Consider the following 21,584-nt stretch of genomic DNA (forward strand, 5'->3'; position numbering starts at 1 on the left):
CAATTCCCTGTACCTAACTGTCCATGAGCAAGGCACCAAGGGCCTGTTTATAATGGTTTTCTTGAATCTTGATAATGGTGATATGTCCTTCCTGCTACACTGCGACCAAAGCATACTTGAGGGCTATAATCATAATCTAAAGCTAATTCAATAAAATTAAGAAAAAATAAAAAGCACCATAATCAATAGATTAATCTGAAGGATATATTTTAATGCATCCACAAATAAAACCGATCCACAGGGGGATGTTCTCACCAGCTGCTGGATCATCCCTCTATCTCTTGCCACACGCCACAAACACACGCACACGCGCACACACTACTATCTTCACACTCACCACCTGGGAAATTAATTACAGACATGGCTTAATCAAAGGCCGGACCACCTCTGATGTTCTCATTAGCTAACAACAAAGGATTCTCTATTTAAGTAAGGGATAATGTACAGCAAGCTGGTCATTATTGAGAAATAAACCCCCGATGCAGGAACCCCCCTCCCACCCCCCCACCCCACCACCCAAGGGGTCTTGAATCATCCCTCTTATAAATGTGCTATCTACTGAAGAAATTAAAAATTTGTAAATTTGACTAACTATAAAAATGCATGAGAAAAAAAGATAAACCTGTCTGTAGATTCTATGGTTGTTAGAGATGCGTCCGTAAAAATGGTCTGTTGGTCATAGCAGAGGTCTATTTTTTAGAAACAACAGGCTGTAGTCGACAATGAATGCCATACCTGACCAACGACAATCAATGATTCAACAAATATACAGCATGTATATATCCAGCATTTGTTCTTTGTCAAAAGCCTGATGTCCTTAGTTAGTAGCGGTTTGAAGACCCCTACAGGGGGACGCAGTACCGCGATGCTTATCCCTTACTTAAACAAGAGAATCCTTTCCTGATCTCTTTAGCAAGCAGCCGCGTAATAAGCGAGATAATGTAAAGCAAGCCGGTTGCTAAATAACCCCCCCTCAGGCTGGTTCAGGACCCCCAGGCGAGGCAGAGGGGTCCTGCACTGGCCTGAGGTGCTCATCTCATTGTACATTATTGTGATCTATACAATGATGATTTCATTAGGTATTCACTTTGCATCTGTGGATACCTATTGCTATTCTCTCCTACTATTTCTTCTATCGTCCTGTTCTTTCCACTGCTACACCTTTATGTCTCGTCTTGGATTCACAAAGTAACACCTTATATTGTCTTATTTTCCCTCAGCCTTGCGAATTGCAGGTGTATTGGCACAGCAATGGGCGCGACAAAAAGCTCTCAGAGATGCGATGATATGCATTTAATGTTGCCGTTGTAGCTATCTCTATGAACTACTATTCAACAACTATTATGTATGTGTTACAACTGCAGGGGGGTACTTCAACATGAAACTGTTTTCGAGCCAAACGCCATATGCCATGTGACCTAGCTGAACTGGCTAGGGTTGGCAGAGAGTTGGCCTTGCTCAGCAAGAGCAAACATGACCGAATGAAGGGCTTACTGTAGATGTAAACACGCCCTCACAGTGACAACTAACGACACTTGGTCGGCACCCTGGGCTACATAAGATGAACGAAGAGACATCTTTCAAGTCCATTGTGGGCAACGGCTTGTCTGTTATTATGATAATTATGATAATTATTATCAGTTTGAGCTGACACTTTGAACAGATGGTAATGCTCACCACATCCATTACAGAATTGTTGTGGTATTTCTCCTTAAAGAACAGTAACAATAACTCAATTGTTTTCATAATGATAGGTATTATACAGTATTATAGCCATATTACTGATTTATTTTCCTTTATAGACCGGCTTTCTTTATTTTATGAATTGGATCCCTAGTACCAATCCAACAGTAATTACCATCAAGGATGTTGGCTTTAATAAATAGTGTACTGTAAATGAATTGTGTGTTTGTCCCTCAGACTGCAACACAGCGGTTCATTTTGCTTGATTTAGATAGTGATATACACTGTCACAGATCCATCAAGATGCGGTTTCAAGGGCTATTTAGCTTCTAATACAGATAAGGACTTCAAGTGGAGAATTATAATCATAACATGAATGAACATCACAATCTATCCTGTCACAATCCGAGATAAAAGTACCAACCGAGGCCGAGCAGAGATGTTTGTTAATAGCTGCACGGCTGACGAATGAAAGCTTTCAAACTCCTTTATGTACTTCCGGAATCAATGAACGTGACGGATTCTTTCCTTTCACACAAAGAGCTATTTACATCTCCTCTGGCTTAAAGAAAATGCATCCTCTGAAGGATTCATGTATAACGTACAATGCTGTTGTGTTTTGTTGCAAATGGCTACTACATCATGACACCATAACTTGTAATTAAAATCATATGAGCAACGCGCTCGACACGGCACAGTGAGCAATTTGGTGAGCGTTGTCGCCATGAAGAATCGCTATCATACGGTGGATTCCCAGGACTTCAGAGGCTTAAGAGCCCTGCAGTCATGGCGATGACATCACCTTCTTCATGTTTCTGTCACCGCGACAACGCTTAATTGCAGCACGGTGTGCTGGGCGTTATTGACGCTGAACTCTGGCGTACTCGCATCCTTAATGTTTCCCCATCGACGTCCCATCACAAGCATAGAGAGTTATGGTGCCCATCTGTGTGTGTGTGTGTGTGTGTGTGTGTGTGTGTGTGTGTGTGTGTTTGTGTGTGTGTGTTTGTGTGTTTGTTTGGACTAAAAGTAAGCATGTGTCTCCGTCCTGGTGTGTTCCGTAGAACCAGCAAACTGCCAAACCGCAGCCAAACCGCTATCGTTTCAAATTGCACAAACAACCTGCATATGCATGTACACGAACAAGAGAGTGTGCCAATATTTATTCATGCATGCATAACCACGTGTGTACAGTAATGCTAGGGAAGCACACATCGCACCGATCCTTCTGCCACCAATGTTTTTGTTCTCATCCGTTTTGTTCGTTGTGTGTGTGCGTGTGTGTGTCTGTTTTTGGTATTACGAGTGTGTGTGTCTCTCCGACAGCCTCTGATTATCATATTGAGAGTTTTCAGGGCTGCACTGCAGACAAAAGGAGACGTAACAAGGCATGGTGACACACACACACAGAGAGAGAGAGAGAGAGAGAGAGAGAGAGAGAGAGAGAGAGAGAGAGAGAGAGAGAGAGAGAGAGAGAGAGAGAGAGAGAGAGAGAGAGAGAGAGAGAGAGAGAGAGAGAGAGAGAGAAATGTAATTGCGATAAAAAAAAATCAAGTTTCCTCACATAAAAATAACAAATTGCCGTTCATTTGATTTCCCCTCCCCTCTTCACCCACTCTCCTTCTCCCTGGTGGTGCTCACTCCGTCTTGTGATAGATATGCTGCTGGGAAACCGCAATTCAGAAACAGCAGAGAGGGACACCTGCTGTCTCTGTGGGTGTTTGATCTCAACATGTCTTCCCTCTCATCTCCCACGTTCTTTCTCGACCTCTCTCGCCCCGGTGGAAGGGAGATTTGGAGGAAAAAGAGCAGAATGTGGAATTGGAGGAAGTTGTCGAGGTTTTCTCGTTTGCCGAGTGGTGAAAGAGGAGAATTATCCTCGTAAAAATAATGAAGACAATGATGGTGATGATGGTGATGATGGCGATGATGCGATGATAGCACTTCCCTTGGTTCTTTGGCTGGATTATAGGCCTCTCGGATGAATGTAATTGAAGACGATCCCAAACGGCAACTAGAAGCTACACCATCGCTATGTTTTTCATTTCTGGATTTGTTTGTTTGCAAGACGGTTACCCACAATTCAACAATTTGCATGGTCATATATAACACTCCCTACATGTTATAGCCCCAAAGCCGAGGAATCAAAAATAATTGTATTTTATTTTAAAGAGGACACTAGCAGATCATGAAGGTGGTTGTGAATTCCCCGTAGCCTACATAGCCTCATTATTATTATCCAGAATATACCCACCCTTAGAAAAAGCATGGTATGTGTATGTATATTAGATTAATAAATCTATATATTTATATAAACATAGCCTAGCCTATATATAACATCAATTAGAAAAAAAAACATTAAAATAAAAAAGAACTACGTATTTATTTACGTAAATGGTGAACTATAATGGTAAAAAAGAAGAAGCTTTGCCATCATGCCATGAGTTGTCACCTGGAGACGGGGGTGACGTAGTTCCCGGGGAAGACACCCGAGGCGCCGGTCCGCAGCGAGGTGCCCTTGAACCAGCCGTCCTGGCACTTCTCCGTCACGCGGTACATCTCCCCCTTCCTCAGCTCCAGCTCATCGGCCTTCTGGGGCTTGTAGGCATAGAGGGCCAGGTAGCTGCACCAGAGGACACACTGTTAGGACCCTGCCTGCCATGGCTGGAGAACTACAAAGGTTCCTGAAGCCTGGGCGCTCAATAGCTGTATTAAGTATATTGTATGCAGGGGATGAATCACCATTTTTCTTTTCTTCCCGTTCAAAAGATGCCTTGATTCAGGTTTTCTTTTACAAATTCAGTTCTCAAATTGTGAAGCGATATTTTTCCGCGTGGCAGCGATCATTTGTCACCTAAATTAATTCACACACACACACACACACACACACACACACACACACACACACACACACACGCACACGCACACGCACACACACACACACACACACACACAGTCCGCCGACTTCTTACCCTGATTAAGCGAGTAAGTCGAATAACAGCCATTCAACTTGAACTTTATAATAAAAGCCCTCAAGGTAGCCTCTAGGAGGAGGATAAGTGGAGGCTGCCTCTGTGTCTTGAGCATGATGGGAATTGCACAGGCTGGATACATGGTTATTTGCTTTAGGCAAAGAATTCAAATCCAAATCCAAGTCATCACTGGAGATGCATTACAAGACAGATGTGGATTTTCCCCATCTTAATTGCAGCATGAGACAAATTATGCCATATTTAACCCCAATCTGTTGCGAACACAATCTCAAAATCTCAAAAATCTTCAGATGAGAAAAGATAAATAATAATAATAATAATATCAAATAAATGTGTAGGCATATATATATCGCCATAAACACACTATACGTATGGGGAATTCATTTTAAAGAAAATATGTTATGATGTCTGCCTGCCTTCAACCATGCCTTAGAACAGCAATTTATTTAGCATCTTGTTGATAAGAAGTTGATGTATGAGCATTTCAACACGCTGCTTTTACTTAATGCTGTTTGTGGTCTTGTCACCAAGAGGGATGCATGGGGTTTACTGCCAAGCTCAGCTCCATATTTGTGCTGCATTGCTATTGCCATGGCAACAGATGGGGATGGATATGGGGGGCAGGCCACCATCTCCCCATGGCAACAGAACTGGTTGCCGGGGTCAAGATGGAAACGTCCAACCTCATCAACGGGACAGCCCACTCTTGACATTGTGTGTGTGTGTGTGTGTGTGTGTGTGTGTGTGTGTGTGTGTGTGTGTGTGTGTGTGTGTGTGTGTGTGTGTGTGTGTGCGTGTGTGTGTGTGCGTGTGTGTGTGAACATAGAGCAATTTTCAGAGTGATATTATTAAAGGTGAAAATGTTCCAGTATTCCATTATAGATCCTGCAGGTAGATGGGTAGAGAGAGACACACTCACACAAAAACACACACACACACACACACACACACACACACACACACACACACACACACACACACACACACACACACACACACACACACACACACACACACACACACACACACCCACGCACACACACCCACACAGCCAGCTGACCTTGGTCTGTCTGGTCCTGGACAGCAGGAAGCATCCAAATTAACACTAATTGCAACGACATTAAAACTAAGAGCACCCCGCTCGGCAAGGCTGCTTGTTTGCTGCGAATTGTTTCCTTCATAAATAAAATAAAGGATTTCAATATCGATTCAAAACTAATTGGATTTTCATTTGGCTTAGCCATGAAAAGAAGGACATCAAACCATCCTTTGGATCGCATTGGCAGCAGCAGCAGCAGCAGCAGCAGCGAGCTCCTCTCTGACAGCGCAGCCCGGCCTGGGGATTGGGACCATGCGCTGACACCATTGCGGCTTGTACTTACATGTTGAGCGGCAGCTGCACCTTGGCGTGAGCCAGCAGCTCCGAGGTCACCGATGCCACCCTGGGGGGCACGAGCACCCCCGCGGAGGAGGGCGAAGGCCCCGCGGGGGACACGTCCTGCAGAACACGCATTCACACACATAGAGGGACACACAAACAACAAAACGCATGTATTAGACACAGAGAACAAACACACATGCATGCTTACACACACACACACATACAAACAGACGCACGTATTAGACAAATTAGACACAAAGTACACACACACACACACACACACACACACACACACACACACACACACACACACACACACACACACACACACACACACACACACACACACACACACACACACACACACACACACACACACACAATTTCTCAGATTTCAGACAATAACTTTTAAAAGCAGAAAAAATGTTTTTGAACATTTGATTGCATTTCTGGTTGTGTGTGCGTGTGCGTGCATGTGTGCATGTGTGCATGTGTCCCTGCGCGTGCGTGCATGCGTGCGCGTGTGTGTGTGTACATACGTGTATGCGTGCAGCGGCCCGGGGGTCCGAGGAGCTGATGAGGACCGGGTGGGAGATCTCCATACTGTGTCTGCTGTTGTTGAGCTGGGCCGCCCGCTGGCTGATGGACAGGGCCGTGAACGAGTGCCGCTTCTTGGCGTTCTTCTTCCCTTCGCCCCGCCTGTGGCACCCACTGTTCCCATTGGACGGGGAGGGGCCGGGGGAGGGGCCCGGGGAGCAGGGGCCTAACGGGGCGGGGGCGGGGGCAGGAGCCGGGGAGGGGGCTGAGCTCGGCCCGGGGACAGGGGCCACCACAGACTTGTCCATCTCCATCAGCTGCTTGGCGGTTTCGTTCAACTGGAAACAGAGTGGAGAGAGAGATGAGGATGTGAGAGGAAGGGAGGGAGAAAGTATGAGAACCCCGCCATTACACTGGATATTTAAAACCAGAAGCGGCAACCATCGATATTTGGACCATTATGGGCCCGAATTGAATGGCGGCCATTCAATTCGGGCCCATAATGGTCCAAATATCGATGGTACCATTGTTTAGATAATGGTACCATCCGAACGATGGTACATCGCAGTATTCTAGTTTTTGGCCAACACTCGTTCATATTCAAAACTCAAATCACTTTTTAATGAAATAAAAATGGCAAACGGGACCTCTCAGAATACTTAATAATGTGGCGATGAGCTGGCCACTGAGATCGTGACCGAACATGGGATAATCGTCTTAGATATGTATTATTAATCACATTTTCCCACTTACTTGGGAAACGGATCTTTGAGCATCCAAAGGCCACGGCCCAGCGATGGAGGAACTACACATGAGTCGCTTCCGCCAGGGCTTCACAACACAGCCGGTCATGACTAGCCTCTTGATGAGGATACAGACGAGATCATAGATGAGCAAGATAATGCTATTCAAGGAATAGAAGAAGGAGGAAAATAAATGCTGGGAGGCCACAGAGCGAATGAGATGAGTAAAGGATAAGGAAGCACTGGTTTCGTTCTCAGTTAAGTGATGCTTTGGCTCCTAATCTACATTTGTCCATCATTTATATTCTATTGTAAATCATCTCAAGCGTGGTTTCACAGAAATGACCTGGAGGAATATGTTAAGCCTTCTGCAAAGTGCACATTGTGAGCAGTAAACACCGTCTAAAATGTTATACTATGAATTACATGGATACGTACACACATATAACTACGATCCATATCACTATTCAATGCAGTACACACACACAAAACTGGAAAAAAGTACAATGAGATGCAGTCCGCCGGCATGCATAATGTAGCCGGTGTTCTTCGATCCACTCAGCGCATCGGCTGCCCCAGCAAGACAGCCCCGGCTTTGATTAAAAAGCGCAGAGGTAAACCTAGCCCCCTGCCTGCCAATGGGGCGGGGGGAGCACCACGGGGGTGTGGGGGGGCTAGACAGGACGAGAGCAGGGCGGCAGGTGGCCAGTGTCCGGGGGCTGGGGGGGGGGGTTGGCGCTATCCCAGCTTCAGGGTAGGTCTGCCATGGAGGTGAGTGGGCACCCACCCCCACCACCCCCACCACCCCACCAACCCCACCACATCCGCCTGAGTGCAGCTCTCAGACAGGGTCCACTCTTTAGCCCACGTACAACAGGGAGTGGCTGATAATGAGGGCGTCTGTCTGCGGCACGCCCTCCAGAATGACAGCACTGTCACGACCACGTGACCGGGGGTCCTTCTGTCCTTATGGCTTAGTGTTATAAATGAACTCCCTAGATACACACACACACACACCCCAAAACCCCCAGACACACACACACACACACACACACACACACACACACACACACACACACACACACACACACACACACACACACACACACACACACACACACACACACACACACACACACACACAGAACAAAGACCCAGGACCCCCACCAAAACCCCCAGACACACGCACACATACATACATACACACACATACATATACACGTGAGAGAAAGAGAGAGAGGCCCCGGTGGACATTCCTGACAAGTTAAAACATGTGATTTGGTTTGCACACATGGACCTCATTTCACTGTCACTTTTAAATTGTAATCAGCCCTGTTTAGCATAGCCACAACATTCTGTCTGTGTGGTGGCTTGTGTGTGTGTGTGTGTGTGTCTGTGTGGTTGTGTGTCTGTGTGTCTGTGTGTCGTATGTGTGCTTGTCTGTATCTAGGGTTTTTTGGGTGTGTGTATAGGAGAGGCCAGACTGGCTTCAGTGTTTGAGATATCGCATTTTCATATTAATAGGTATGGTAATCAAAGCCAACTCATATGCTAATGAGTGTGATAGATTGATGCCGCAGAGATAAATTATGGAAAGAAGGAAGAAAAGGATGCACACACACACACACACACACACACACACACACACACACACACACACACACACACACACACACACACACACACACACACACACACACACACACACACACACACACACAGACACAGGCAAAAGCTTGTGGGGAGGGGGGGGGGGGTGTCAAAAGGGTTTATTTACATGATTAAAAGTCACAATATTTAACTCGTTGCAGTTCGCAGCTTAGAATAACCTGGACGTATCTGTAGTCATTGATAATCAATAGTGATTTCAATAATGTTGTCATTAAGAAGACAAGATCCTATAACGGATTTATTCTACAAATTACTGAATGCCGTCCATTCGGTACCCCTCTCTTTGTTTGCTAGAATCTTACTCTCAACACTGCCAGAACCCCTCCCACCAAGGCCACACAGCCAGCCCAGCTAAGCGTCTTTGCGTCACACATTTGCACAGGAGGTTTGATTCAACAGAAGCCTGTTGTTGAGTCTATTGAATTCTGAAAGCCTCCTGCCTACTCACTGGAAGGGGCTCAATCTTGCAGATTGTGACTTTGAGTGAATGTGTATATTCTCACTTTTTTTTTTTAAAGTTAACAAAAAGCAAAGACTTCACAGTTTCACACAGAAGACATTAGAGTATCAGCACAATGGGGTGAAAAACAATTGAATGAACATTTTGATGAAGGTCCTTTATCAAAGGTATGTGTCAGCATTAAACTGTCAGTCCTTCATGGGGACTTGTGTGATCCGATTCACCACGCGTCCTAGACCTTACTCACATCCACATATTATGCTGCTAGCTTTGGTTGTGACCGGATCACTCAGGGATGCTCAGGGACACATGAAGCCCAGGTCTGAACAAGAAATTGGCACGTTCAACTTAAATGTTGAAAACGTCAAAACCCCTCGGGTTTCTTCTATTCTTTTTCCTTGCATAACTTGTGCAACACGTTGGCTCTTCTCTGACTGTGCACTTTTAGGGGCTGCCAGCATGAGTCTTCACTTCCACTTCCCTGCAGTCCCTTTTTTTTTTGCCTCATCCCACACTTCATTTCACTCATTAGTTACACTACTGGGAATGTTCTAATCCAATCCAATTGGGTATTCCTAGAAATAACCCCAGGGAGACCTTTACTCTGTGCATCTGCGAGTTCCACTCATGACTCACACACCGGGCCTCTGCTCACACACTGTTTTCCTTCTCCATGTGTTGCTCTGTGTCCTTAAGGCTATAGTTTAGAAATAGATTAGAATCTATTAATCTACTTCTTCATTGGTGTTTTTTCTGACACCAGATGACATGAAACACACACACTTAATTAGGAACAGTTTATACATATCTTCACAGTTATCCTTCATCACTGGCGGTTGCGATAAGATATAATACAAGGAGATAGGATAGGATAGTGCCAAAGGGTTAGTTTCAATGCATACCACCGCCAACCGCGTTTTATGTTAATGTGGAGTTCTACAAAATCTACATGGTGATGATTTAACACCAAATGCTATACCGACTTGCTTCTGGCTTACAAAGCGAAACCTGAAGCTGCTGATTTGATTAACGAGCCCAGACACTATAAACAACTAATAGCGGAGTTATTGACATCAACATCAGCAACTCAACTCTCTCTACGTAGACAACAACACTCATTTTACAGACAGCTCCCAGAGGTCAGCCATTTACTCCCACCATTCATTAAAACAGAGAGCGGGAGGCAGAGTGGAAAGCAACCGTGTGTGTGTGTGTGTGTGTGTGTGTGTGTGTGTGTGTGTGTGTGTGTGTGTGTGTGTGTGTGTGTGTGTGTGTGTGTGTGCGTGTGTGTGTGTAGGTGTTTCTTTAAGTGTGCATGTGCCAGTAAAACTATTCTTCACACTTTGCTTTTGGTTCAATGAGATCTCTTGGGCAATCTTTCATGTTCCTTCTCGAGGCAGATTCATGGGAAAAAGCAAAGCAGGTAAAAGGTGCACACGCCCGCACGCACGTACACACACATGCGCACACGCACACACACACACACACACACACACACGCACACACACACACACACACGCACGCACGCACGCACGCACGCACACCCACAGCAACACCCACACACTAATTCTATCTCTCTAGCTATGCCTTGGCCAGAGAACTGAAACCAAAGCTGGAATGCAGCTGGAACTTTCACTTGGTACCCTATCATTTGGTTGAGCAGTGCACAGCTGACCGAAGAGCATCAACATGTACACTTCCACGGCCATGCCAAAAAACACCAAGGACCCATGGCAAAATACAAAAAAAACACACACCAGAAAACCCCCACAAAAGATCATGCTATTATACACAAACCATATATATAAATAAGAAATATAAAAAACGACCCACCATGACAAACCACCATCTGGGGCCCCACACATAATGCACACGCACACGCCCACATGCCCACACGCCCACACGCACACACACACACACACACAAACACATACAATACCCCTGCTGAGCGAAGGTTATGAGGGGTGTAAATTATTAATGTGTTTTTATCTAATAGGGCCCCCACATGAGTCTGAGTGTGTGAGTGCCTGAGTCTATAGCTTAATCACATTCACCTCAGAGGGCCGTTTGGTTCAGCAGCTCATTTACTGGAAAGAACCTAGCCCTCAATTATATCCAGGCTATTACACTACCTTAAAATCGTTGTTCGGAAATAATAGCGTGCAACAAAAAAATTAGAACAAGAAAACAAATATGAAAGACCAAAATTGCAGTAAGGGACCATCCACAAAAATATCTTAAGCATCGTTGCCTATTCAGCCTCCTGGAATAGCTAAAGATATTAGCAAGCCGGTCTGTACTACAGCGTCAATTTAAGCAGAAATTCAAAGGATGTTTTGGGCTAGAGAAAATGACGGGGTGACTCAAAGAAAAATAAGATCCTGGAAGATAAAAGATGACCTCACGGTACAACACTTTGGATAAAAGCATCCATCCAATAGCTTATAGTATAACATAATCACATCCTCCGATTATTCCCAGCTCTACCTCTGTTTTCCCCCAGAAGAAAGCCCAGTCTAAACACATACACAAACCAAGTCTATGATTAAATGATTGACGAGCTGCCAATGTTTTCCGAGCCCCGTGTCAGAGCTCCTGATCCGGCCCGCTCACTGAGGCTGCGAGCGTGAGCGGCCCAAACCCCCAGCACAGTGCTCAGAGTGCAGAAGCAGTGTGTGTGGTTTCAACGCAAGTGTGGGCAGGAGGTGTCCTGCTCACTCTACCGTGACCCCCCTCCCCCCTGGATCCCTGAAGAGGCGGCCTCCATCGAGTTCAAACCCCAGACACCGGCGTTCAGGGTGGTCTCGGTGGAGCTGCAGCACCCGCCCATCTCCCGTGGCTCATCCATCCTTCCTGCCGTCCCTACAACCGCCCTCCTAGGACGACTATAGAACTGCAGCTGGCACTACCACAGTCTTTCATGTAGGGTGGAGCTACCTAACCCAATGTGAACTGAAGTTCACATGCGCAAATCATTTACACATCCACCGATGATGAGTAATCCACTATGCCCTTTGCAGTGATAAGAATGTTACTTCACACCCAGAGGGAGGGTGCATGTGTGTGTGTCTGTGCAGAGTGTGTGTGAACTAGTGAGTGTGAGGGAGAGATAGCGTATGTGTGAAGGAGTGATTATGTTGAGGTGTGCTGTGAGTTCATTTGTATTGTGTGTATGGGTGTGCGTGTGTGTGTGCGCGCGTGCGTGTGTGTGTGCGTTTGCACGTACCTCCACATAGAGAATAGGGAAGATGCCAATCTTGTCCCCCAACATGCCCTCGGCCCAGTTCTCATCCACTCGCCGTATTACCGTCAACACCTCATCCTGGGGAAAGAAAGAGTGTCATTACATACAAGCAAGGGAGACACCTGACCCGCACTACAACGACAGAGAGCCAGAGAGCCAGAGAGCCAGGGAGCCAGAGAGAGAGAGAGAGAGAGAGAGAGAGAGAGAGAGAGAGAGAGAGAGAGAGAGAGAGAGAGAGAGAGAGAGAGAGAGAGAGAGAGAGAGAGAGAGAGAGAGAGAGATTGTAAGGCATTGCCTCACTGAGATGCAATAGGATAGGTATATACTTCATGTACTTAATACTTAAAATATATACTTAACAGACATTTCTGATGGACTCCAGTAACTGCCAGTCATATATATATTTCATACATGAATAAATATGTACATCAAATAGCTATGGATCAAAAAGCTTAATGTACAAGTAGAACCAGTATATCATTCCCACAGATGTTATACCCCACACTGATGTAAAGCGATTGCACAACTCCTCTGAATCAATGACTAAAATATACCATCAATTACTTGCTGAATCAACTTACACCGAGGTGTATCAGGCCCTATTGGACAAACGTGAGGGTTGAACGGCGACATGGCTGCGCTTAGGCCCTGTATATGCAAGATAAATATCTGGATTCTAACATTGTTTTTCAAATTTCCCATTTCCCATTGATTCGATAATCTATTGTTCTGATATATTTACCAAAAGGCACGAAAGGCTCACCGATGGCTCAACCCATTGACACGAAGCACTTTACGGGTGATCCCGGATTGGTATGCACACCCACTCACAGGTCACACTTCTGTATTACGTAAGGTTTGCACAATCTCAGAAAACGGGCAGAGACAGAGCAAACAAGTACCAGTTTACATCGCTCTGGATAATGTGGAGAATCATGTTTAATCATTATGGCAAGCGCTAGGGATCATCACAGCGAGTAAATAATCTTCAGAGCGACTTCAAAAGTCCTCCGCAAGAGTTTCGATCTGGACACCCGCCTATCTCGTCAATCTAGATTGAACGCCGCGTACCCCCACTACGGTTGTTTTAACAAAGACTTTCTACATCTCTAATACCACCGCCTGTTTAGACGGAGGAAACATCTCTCACTGCAGCGCCATCTTGCAAATGTTTTTTCCAATGAAGATTCAAAGAGAGATTGGCGGCGCTCGTAACCTGCTGTGAACAAGGCCAGGGCAACACATTTCTCCGTGTTGTCCTCTTGCTGCCATTCCCTCACACCAGCCAGAGGTCACCGACGGCCCATTAAGGAGGGCCGTGCTCGTGTCAGGAGGGCTTTGTGTAGTACTGCCTGCATTAACAAATGACCTCTCATGCAAATACACATCTTAACACACACACACAGCAAAGGTGCAAAAAGGGCAACTGATTTAACAGTATGCAAATGTATGCGTGTGCATTAGTTCCCTCTTTTGCATTCTATTTGAGAAACCCTCTCTGTCTAATGTGCACACGTGCACACACACACACACACACACACAGACAAGCACACACACACGCACACGCATACAAACAAACAAACACACTTTAGTGTATGTGGGTTTACAGAAAAAACGATGGTTCGCCTTCAACCTCCCCTCCATTCTAATGTCAGAAACTCCTTCAGCGAACTGAACACACTCAAGCACCAATTTGATGTGCCGATGCCGGGCAGAGATTTTAGCACATTATAATGAGCCTATTTATCACCGATGCACACCAGCGTCTTCAATTACCCGAGTGAGGAGCAGAGGGTTTGGGAAACAGGACAGCGCCACTCAACGCCACCAGCCCCTGGAAACTCCACTCTACATTTTGTGATCGCACCCCTAATTACAGGATTAGCCGAAACCAGAGGACCCACGGAGATGTAGGACTCCTTCTATTGAGGTTAGCCTGTTTCCTTCCAGCCTGCTGGAATAGCCTGCCAGCCCTGGGAGCAGATGTAGCCGTGGGCTTGGCTGTGTAGCAGGCTGCGGAACAGGGCGCTGTACATGTGTTGCAGGTTGTCAGCACTGCTGCCAAAAAAGCAAGAAGCACTCCTACTTTCCTAGACTACCGACCCAAATCCCGTGGACCTTCCCTGTGTGAGAGTGTGCACGTTCTGCGCGTTCTGTGCTCTGTTTTGTGATGCCATGATAGTGAGACACAGTGGGGGGGGGGGGGGGTTGCGCGGTATGTAGCATCACACCAATTATGTGCACCAAAACATCATTGTCGTTCATGTGCTTCAACTTCTGTGAATCAAATGGTGTCTCGGAGCCTCCCTGTGGTGGCTGTGACAGGCCAGGGGGCGCACGCACAGACGCAGAGACAAAGCGGCCCAGCGACTAACTGACACCGCCATCTGTACAGTTCCTGGCAGCAGCCGGAGGGGCGAAAAATATAAAGCTTTGTAGCTTCATGCAAATGTCAATCATCTTTGCGTAATTGTGCACGGTCCAACATGTTGCCTGTATGTGTTTTTCATGTGAGCCACGGTGAATAAAAGAAAGGGCCACTTTTCCACTACAAAGCCAAGCTGATTTTGTAATGCAGTGTAATCAATTGACCGTTTCACTTGCGCACGCAAAATGCTGCCGAGGTAATATATACAAACCACTTCATAAATAACACATGCGGCCAGACACACAAACACACAAACACACACACACACACAGAAAGGAGAGGGCAGGAGAATGGGAGAGATGGTGATAGAGTGAGACAGAAATGCAGGGTGATAGAGAATGAGATAGAGACACCATGTGTAGTGACACCCTGGCACAAATGAGACTCAGCAACAGCAGGGACCAAGTGATAAGCTTTGAAGTGGAGAGCAGCACCAGCGAATACAAATCCCTGTTTATACTCCTCCTCCTCTCAAGGAGGAGAATACGAGAGAGAGAGAGAGAGAGAGAGAGAGAGAGAGAGAGAGAGAGAGAGAGAGAGAGAGAGAGAGAGAGAGAGAGAGAGAGACTGATAAATGGAATTGGGTGAGCAAAAGAAAGCTACATAATTAGCATTGCCCGTCCTCTCTCATCCTCCATCACTCTTTACTTCCTTCCTTGCTTCCTGTTTTGGGGAAATCTCTAAGGTGTCTCATTAGAGTGAGAGTGGTGAATTGGGGTTGGGGGGGAGCTGCTCAGCACCTCTGACACACATCAACTCCCCTCGCTCCTGCCTTTTCCCAACCCACCCCACCCACTCAGCCACCCAGCCACCCAGCCACACACACTTGACTCACAATGGAGTGCTGGCTGCAGGCCTCGGCCAATATGAGGCCAATAATTGGTGCAATGTCTGCAAAAAAAAAACAGGGCAGTTATTTCGCAGTGTGTGTGTGTGTGTTTGTGCCAACGATGCGCTCCTCCTCTGCGTACCTTGCTGAACGCCAGACAGTCCTTGTCCTGGTCCTTGTCTTTGACCTCAAAGTCGTACAGGGCCTTGCCCTGCGGCGGGGTCTGGCTGAGCGGCCGCAGCAGCTGGATGTAGCTGGCCGGCAGGAAGCCGTGGCAGCCGTTGAGCTCGCCGTGGTACCAGTTGTCGTCCACCTTGCGTCGCAGGATGATGATGTCGCCCTTGGTGAACTGCAGGTCGCCGGGCTCCTTGCCCTCGTAGGAGTAGAGGGCCTTGCCGCAGGGCAGCGCCGGAACGTTCTAGAAAACGACAAGAGAGCCGGGATTGCCGTTGAGATGGACGTAAGTGATCGTCGGGGGGGGGGGGTGGCGCCGGCGAACACAAAAGCGAGGCGAAGGTGGAATGCAAACAACGGGGAGAACTGAAGGAAAAAATAATAGTGTAGTGCCGGCGGAGAAAAAACTGACTGTTGAACAAAGGGGAGACGAAACAGCGTGGGGAGATTGGGGACCGAGGAAGAGAGAAAGAAACCGCTTTATTTCGGTTATTCTTTCCAAAGTGGATGTTTTGCGATAACAACGACATCGCCGGTCTCTTTGGAATAGCCTTGCGATTGCACGCGACGAGAGAGACAGCACATCGTTCACCGAGCCGACACGCCACAATACGTGCCAGCACATATTTGTGCATGCATCACACGCGCGTGTCATTCTCCCGGGGAGCCAGGAACAACAGCCGCGGGCGCCCCGGCGCTCCACAGAGCATCAAACCTCACGGAGAAGGCCTGAGGGGCTACTCCGAATCCTTCCATGCCTCCCTCATCCCTCCCTGACTCCCCCGTCCCTCCCTGAGCCCCCCCCCTCCATCCTCAATCATGTCTGACTTTACCCCTCCCTGCCCCTCTCTCCTTATCACCCCCCCCCCCCCTCCCCCCCTGCCTCCCTGACTTCACACCTTCCCTCTGTCTCACCCTCCCTCCATCCCACCCATACTCTCTCCGACCCGGGCCCTGTCTCCTTCTACCCCCCCCCCCCCCCCTCCCCCCTGCCTCCCCTGCTCCCTCCCCCCTGCCTCCCCCCTCTCCCTCCATCCATCAATCCAAAAATGACTGTACCCCTCCCTGCCCCTCTCTCTTCCTCCCCCTCCTTCCCCCCCTAACCCCACACCTTCCCTCTGTCCCACCCTCCCTCCCTCCCCATCCCCAGCCTTGTCTCCTTCTCCAGCCCCCCTTCTGCCTTTCCCCCCCCCCCCCCCCCCCCCCCCTCCCTCCCTCCCTCCCTCCGTACTCACTCTGTTGGAGTCAGACCAGTGTGGATGGGAGATAAGGGAGCGCACGGAAGCCATGAGCACGCAGCATGGGCCGAGATGCTGCTCTCACACACTCCCACCTACGCGCGCATCGCAGAGAACATCCTGATGGCGTTCCAGCTACAGCCGGCGCCTCTACTTCCCCTTCCCATTCCTCCTGGAATTTAGCGGCGGGCAAGGCAAGAGAAAGAGCCAAAAAACTGTTGAGGGATGAAAACAAGATGAAACGGGAGCATGGGTGGCAGTAGCTGTGTTTGTGATCGTGCGTGTGCGCGCGCGTGTGTGTGTGTGTGTGTGTGTGTGTGTGTGTGTGTGTGTGTGTGTGTGTGTGTGTGTGTGTGTGTGTGTAAGTGTGTGTGTGTAAGTGTGTGTGTGTGTGTGTGTGTGTGTGTGTGTGTGTGTGTGTGTGTGTGTAAGTGTGTGTAAGTGTGTGTGTGTGTGTGTGTGTGTGTGTGTGTGTGTGGGTTGGGGGGAGAGATAGAAGGACTGGGATGGCGCAATCTTTAGCAAGCCAGAATGTGCATCTATTTTATTATAGATTGTTCAATACTTTGGGTAGAAATTTGAGAACAGTGTAGAATTATAAGGACACATTTCCTCATTTGAAACCATGCAAGACAGAGCTGGTTGGATACGTCACTCAATGATAATTTTCTGTGGGCGCATCAAAAAAGTCTTGGAAGTCTTTCAACTTTTAAGTATGTCGACCTTATCTGTGTAATTTCACATGCTTGAAAGCAACGTGCAAATCATTATGAATTGCTCTGATACATTCAATTATCTTCTTTTATTGCTCCTTTAAGCATTTCGCAGATACTCATGTCCAAGGGAGATAATTTAGCTACGGTTTTTACTTTCCATGCTCATCTTGAATACGAATATTGCACACAAGCAAGGGTAAGGAACAGCAACTATTACATATTTCTATGAAAGTGGTAATAAAACCAGACCTAAATAAATGCTTTGTCTCATTGGCAGAGGGAGGGAGGTGGCTGATATGTTTTGGCTGTAAAGTGAACCTAGGTTATGTTTATAGGTTAGGGTTTTAATTGGTTACGGCTTTGCATTCAAAGTCATGTATTTGTAATGCAGTACACGTAGGTTTATTCAAACTGTTCGCTCTTACAATCAGACTCTCGTTGCCAGGGCCTTCCTTCTTTAAAGATTCAATCCGCCTGCCTTTTTTCGACACAGAGCACACTGATTTTATATTCCGATTGAAGAGATGAGGCCGAGGGTGGGATTGCGAAATGCCCCGACCAACTTTTCACTTGCTAATACTGCTTCAAAGTTGGACATTTAAAGGTGGGTTACATCTAAGAGCTATTATTAGAGTGTAATTGATATGAAATCCAACTAGACTTTCAATCAAAGGTGACAAAATGCAACACTTCTCATTGGCGGGGAGACGTTGCGAGGGAGGAGGGGGCGAGGGGAAGGGCCCGTCCTTTTGGTTGTTTCGTTTCAAAAAGGGTGGCTGTCGTCCTCTATTCTCCGCCCCTTTTTTCTCTCTTTATAACTCATAAACTGTACACACAACACCGTAAAAAACGGGCAGTGAACCCAAAATGTTTATTGCAGTCTCAGTCTCAGACCAGTTTTTGAACGTAGGCACACGGGCAGAGAGGATGTGGGCGGTGGTGGGTGTTGATGGCCGCATCTGAGAGAGTTAAGCCCCTCTGACACTTATAGGCTAAGCCCATTATGCCACAGTGTTTGTGTGTGTGTGTGTGGATGTTTACAGCTGTGTCCGGCCAGCGTTTGATTTTGAAGTCTGCAGCTGAGAGCGGGTTAGGCTTCTCCGACACTTATAGCATAATGACTGGTTGCGTGGCACATGATATATACGATATCGCCCATTAAAACCCTCATACACAATGACGGAACCAGCTTAAAAAAAGTATCCCAGAGTTGGCGTGGGATGCAACCATGTGGATAACATATCCCCCCAAACAGTGAGTTCTTAAACTCATAGTGTTCGAATCATTATTTCAGGCGGATATCAGATACACGTGTATAAATATCGTGGGCGTTAGCATGGCTTCCCATACCAAGGTTTTTGTGGAAAAAAAAGCAGCAGTCAATTCTTCAGTGAAGAAAGAGAAGAATGGAGGACGCAGTGGGCGCCGGGTGATGGATGGGTAGTATGCAGCGCGGTGGAGGGAGCACGCACAGAGAGAGAGGTGGCAAGCGTTGCTCGTCTTCTCACCGGCTCATTACACACACATCATAAGCGCCCTAATGTGCAACACATTCTCCAGACGTTCTATCATTACCGCTATACGACTCTCACTCTGCAACCCTCTCTTTCCCTCCAACCACTATCACCTTCAATTCCTCCACCTCTCCCTCTCTCTCTTTCGCCCCCTAGACCTATCGCTCTCCTCCAAACACTCCACCTCTCCCACTTCTCCAACCTCCGTCCAGATCCAGATCTTCGATCGCTCTAGCGCTCCTCTACAACCTCTCTCTCTCTCGCTCTTACTCTCTTCCCCTTCTCTCCCTCTTGATTCTCCCCCTCGAAGCCTTCTCAGGATACCGTACAGACCCGTACGCACTGTTTAAAAAAGGCAGGCGGGTGTGTGTCGGTGTTTGTGTATGTGTGAATCACATCCAGAAGAGAGAGTCTCTGATGTACCGAGAGATCCCAGCCAAGGTGGCTGAACTCCGGAGTAGATAGAATATAGATGTCGAAAAAGCCGTATGACAGGTACTAAGGAAAATACGATGTTTGGTTTTGGTGTGTCATTAAAGTTTTAGCACTATTCTTGAGACCAGCGGGTTTCCAAACTATGGGTCAAGACCCGCTAGTGGGTTACAGAGGTGGATTCGAGTGGGACGTGGGATGGAAGCAAACCGTCGAAAATGTACATTATGTAGTCTCAGTTAAATTCAATAGTATGTTTTGAACACATTTTCATAGAGGAAGAAATGAGAAGAAGTGTATTACATTAAACAATCCTGTTCATTGTATCACTTTTTTTTTCGACATGCATTGACATTGTAAAAGATTATAGGGTGGTTCCACTGGGTACAAAAGTACATCCACAGGAGGAGCTGCAATGTGAAAAAAGTTAGGAGACCCCTGCTGTAGACGTAGGCCACTCTCGGTTCCGGAAGATTTACCATGGCTTTCTAGCCTAAGAACGCTTGGTCTGTATGGTTCACTAAGCCGGTCACACACACACACACACACACACACACACACACACCCACAGCAACACACAAACTTTTGCATGTTCTAGGACTAAGGCTGTAAATGTGTGAAGGCACATCGCTGTTAACATGGTGGTACAGGCCAGTGTGTCTGCTTCAGCACTACGCCACAGTGAAATTTGCTGCACAATGGGTGAGTAGACAAGGCACCGTCCAACTTAATATTCAGACTTGAACAATCCACACAGAGCCTACACTTGCATTGTTTTAATCCTTAATCTGTGGGTCTTTGCGTTCATTTGAGTCTAAAGGAGGAAATGAGAGGGAGGTTATTTCGGAGTCAATTAACAACGATTACATTTACATACAAACTTGCATGCGGTTGATAGCTTCTGTATGAGAGCTTCTGTATGTAGATGTAAAAAATGTAGGTGTAAAAAATAGAGCATCCCATCCACAAAGTTCTCGCACGCACAAGCACGCCTTATTCAATTTGACAATAATTAATGGGGAGCCAGGGTACTCTGTTCATAATGGAGAATCAATAGGATGCAAATTCCTCTGCTGGAACGACACAGTGGTACATTTAGTTTCCTTGTTCTTCTCTGCCTCTATCTACTCAAAGGTAGGGCTACCTTAGTACATGTTGCCATTGTTTTTAGTACATTCTGTTTTGTTGTGCTATACCGGAGCCAAGCCGTTGCAGGAAAGTCCCTAAAGCGCTTGCACGATAAGTGACCATGGGAACCGACCACAATGAGGGCATCTCCGACGCTGTTTCGATTCACCATCTAGTAATCTGATAAACAAGCATCACTAGGGAGGCACACAGAAACGCTGAATGCTGTCAATACTATAGGAAAAGACCGAGTTAAATAAAAAACGTAATATTGTAACTGTCATAGTTTGAATTTCTTTTCTCGCAAGGTTCATGAATGGGCTTATTGACTCTATTTCAATCCTGAAGAGCTATAACCGTGACCTATGCCTTCCTTCATAGAAATGTGAAACGTTTTATTCATAAACCTTGTC

The 21,584-nt window shown here is 46.8% G+C and overlaps 1 protein-coding gene across 1 annotated transcript in view; it reads right to left on the minus strand.

The window, feature by feature from the left end:
* LOC115533313 (E3 ubiquitin-protein ligase SH3RF3) overlaps positions 1 to 21,584 on the minus strand; it is a 64,045-nt gene that overhangs the window by 8,805 nt on the left and 33,656 nt on the right. The window contains exons 2-6 of the mRNA XM_030343762.1: positions 16,112 to 16,387; positions 12,695 to 12,790; positions 6,597 to 6,932; positions 6,059 to 6,174; positions 4,136 to 4,306 (exon numbers count right to left, since the gene is read on the minus strand). Of these exons, the coding sequence (XP_030199622.1) occupies positions 4,136 to 4,306; positions 6,059 to 6,174; positions 6,597 to 6,932; positions 12,695 to 12,790; positions 16,112 to 16,387 (995 nt within the window). The remainder of the gene's footprint in view (positions 1 to 4,135; positions 4,307 to 6,058; positions 6,175 to 6,596; positions 6,933 to 12,694; positions 12,791 to 16,111; positions 16,388 to 21,584) is intronic.

Source organism: Gadus morhua, chromosome 20 (assembly GCF_902167405.1).
Source record: "Gadus morhua chromosome 20, gadMor3.0, whole genome shotgun sequence".
Taxonomy (NCBI): Eukaryota; Metazoa; Chordata; class Actinopteri; order Gadiformes; family Gadidae; genus Gadus; species Gadus morhua.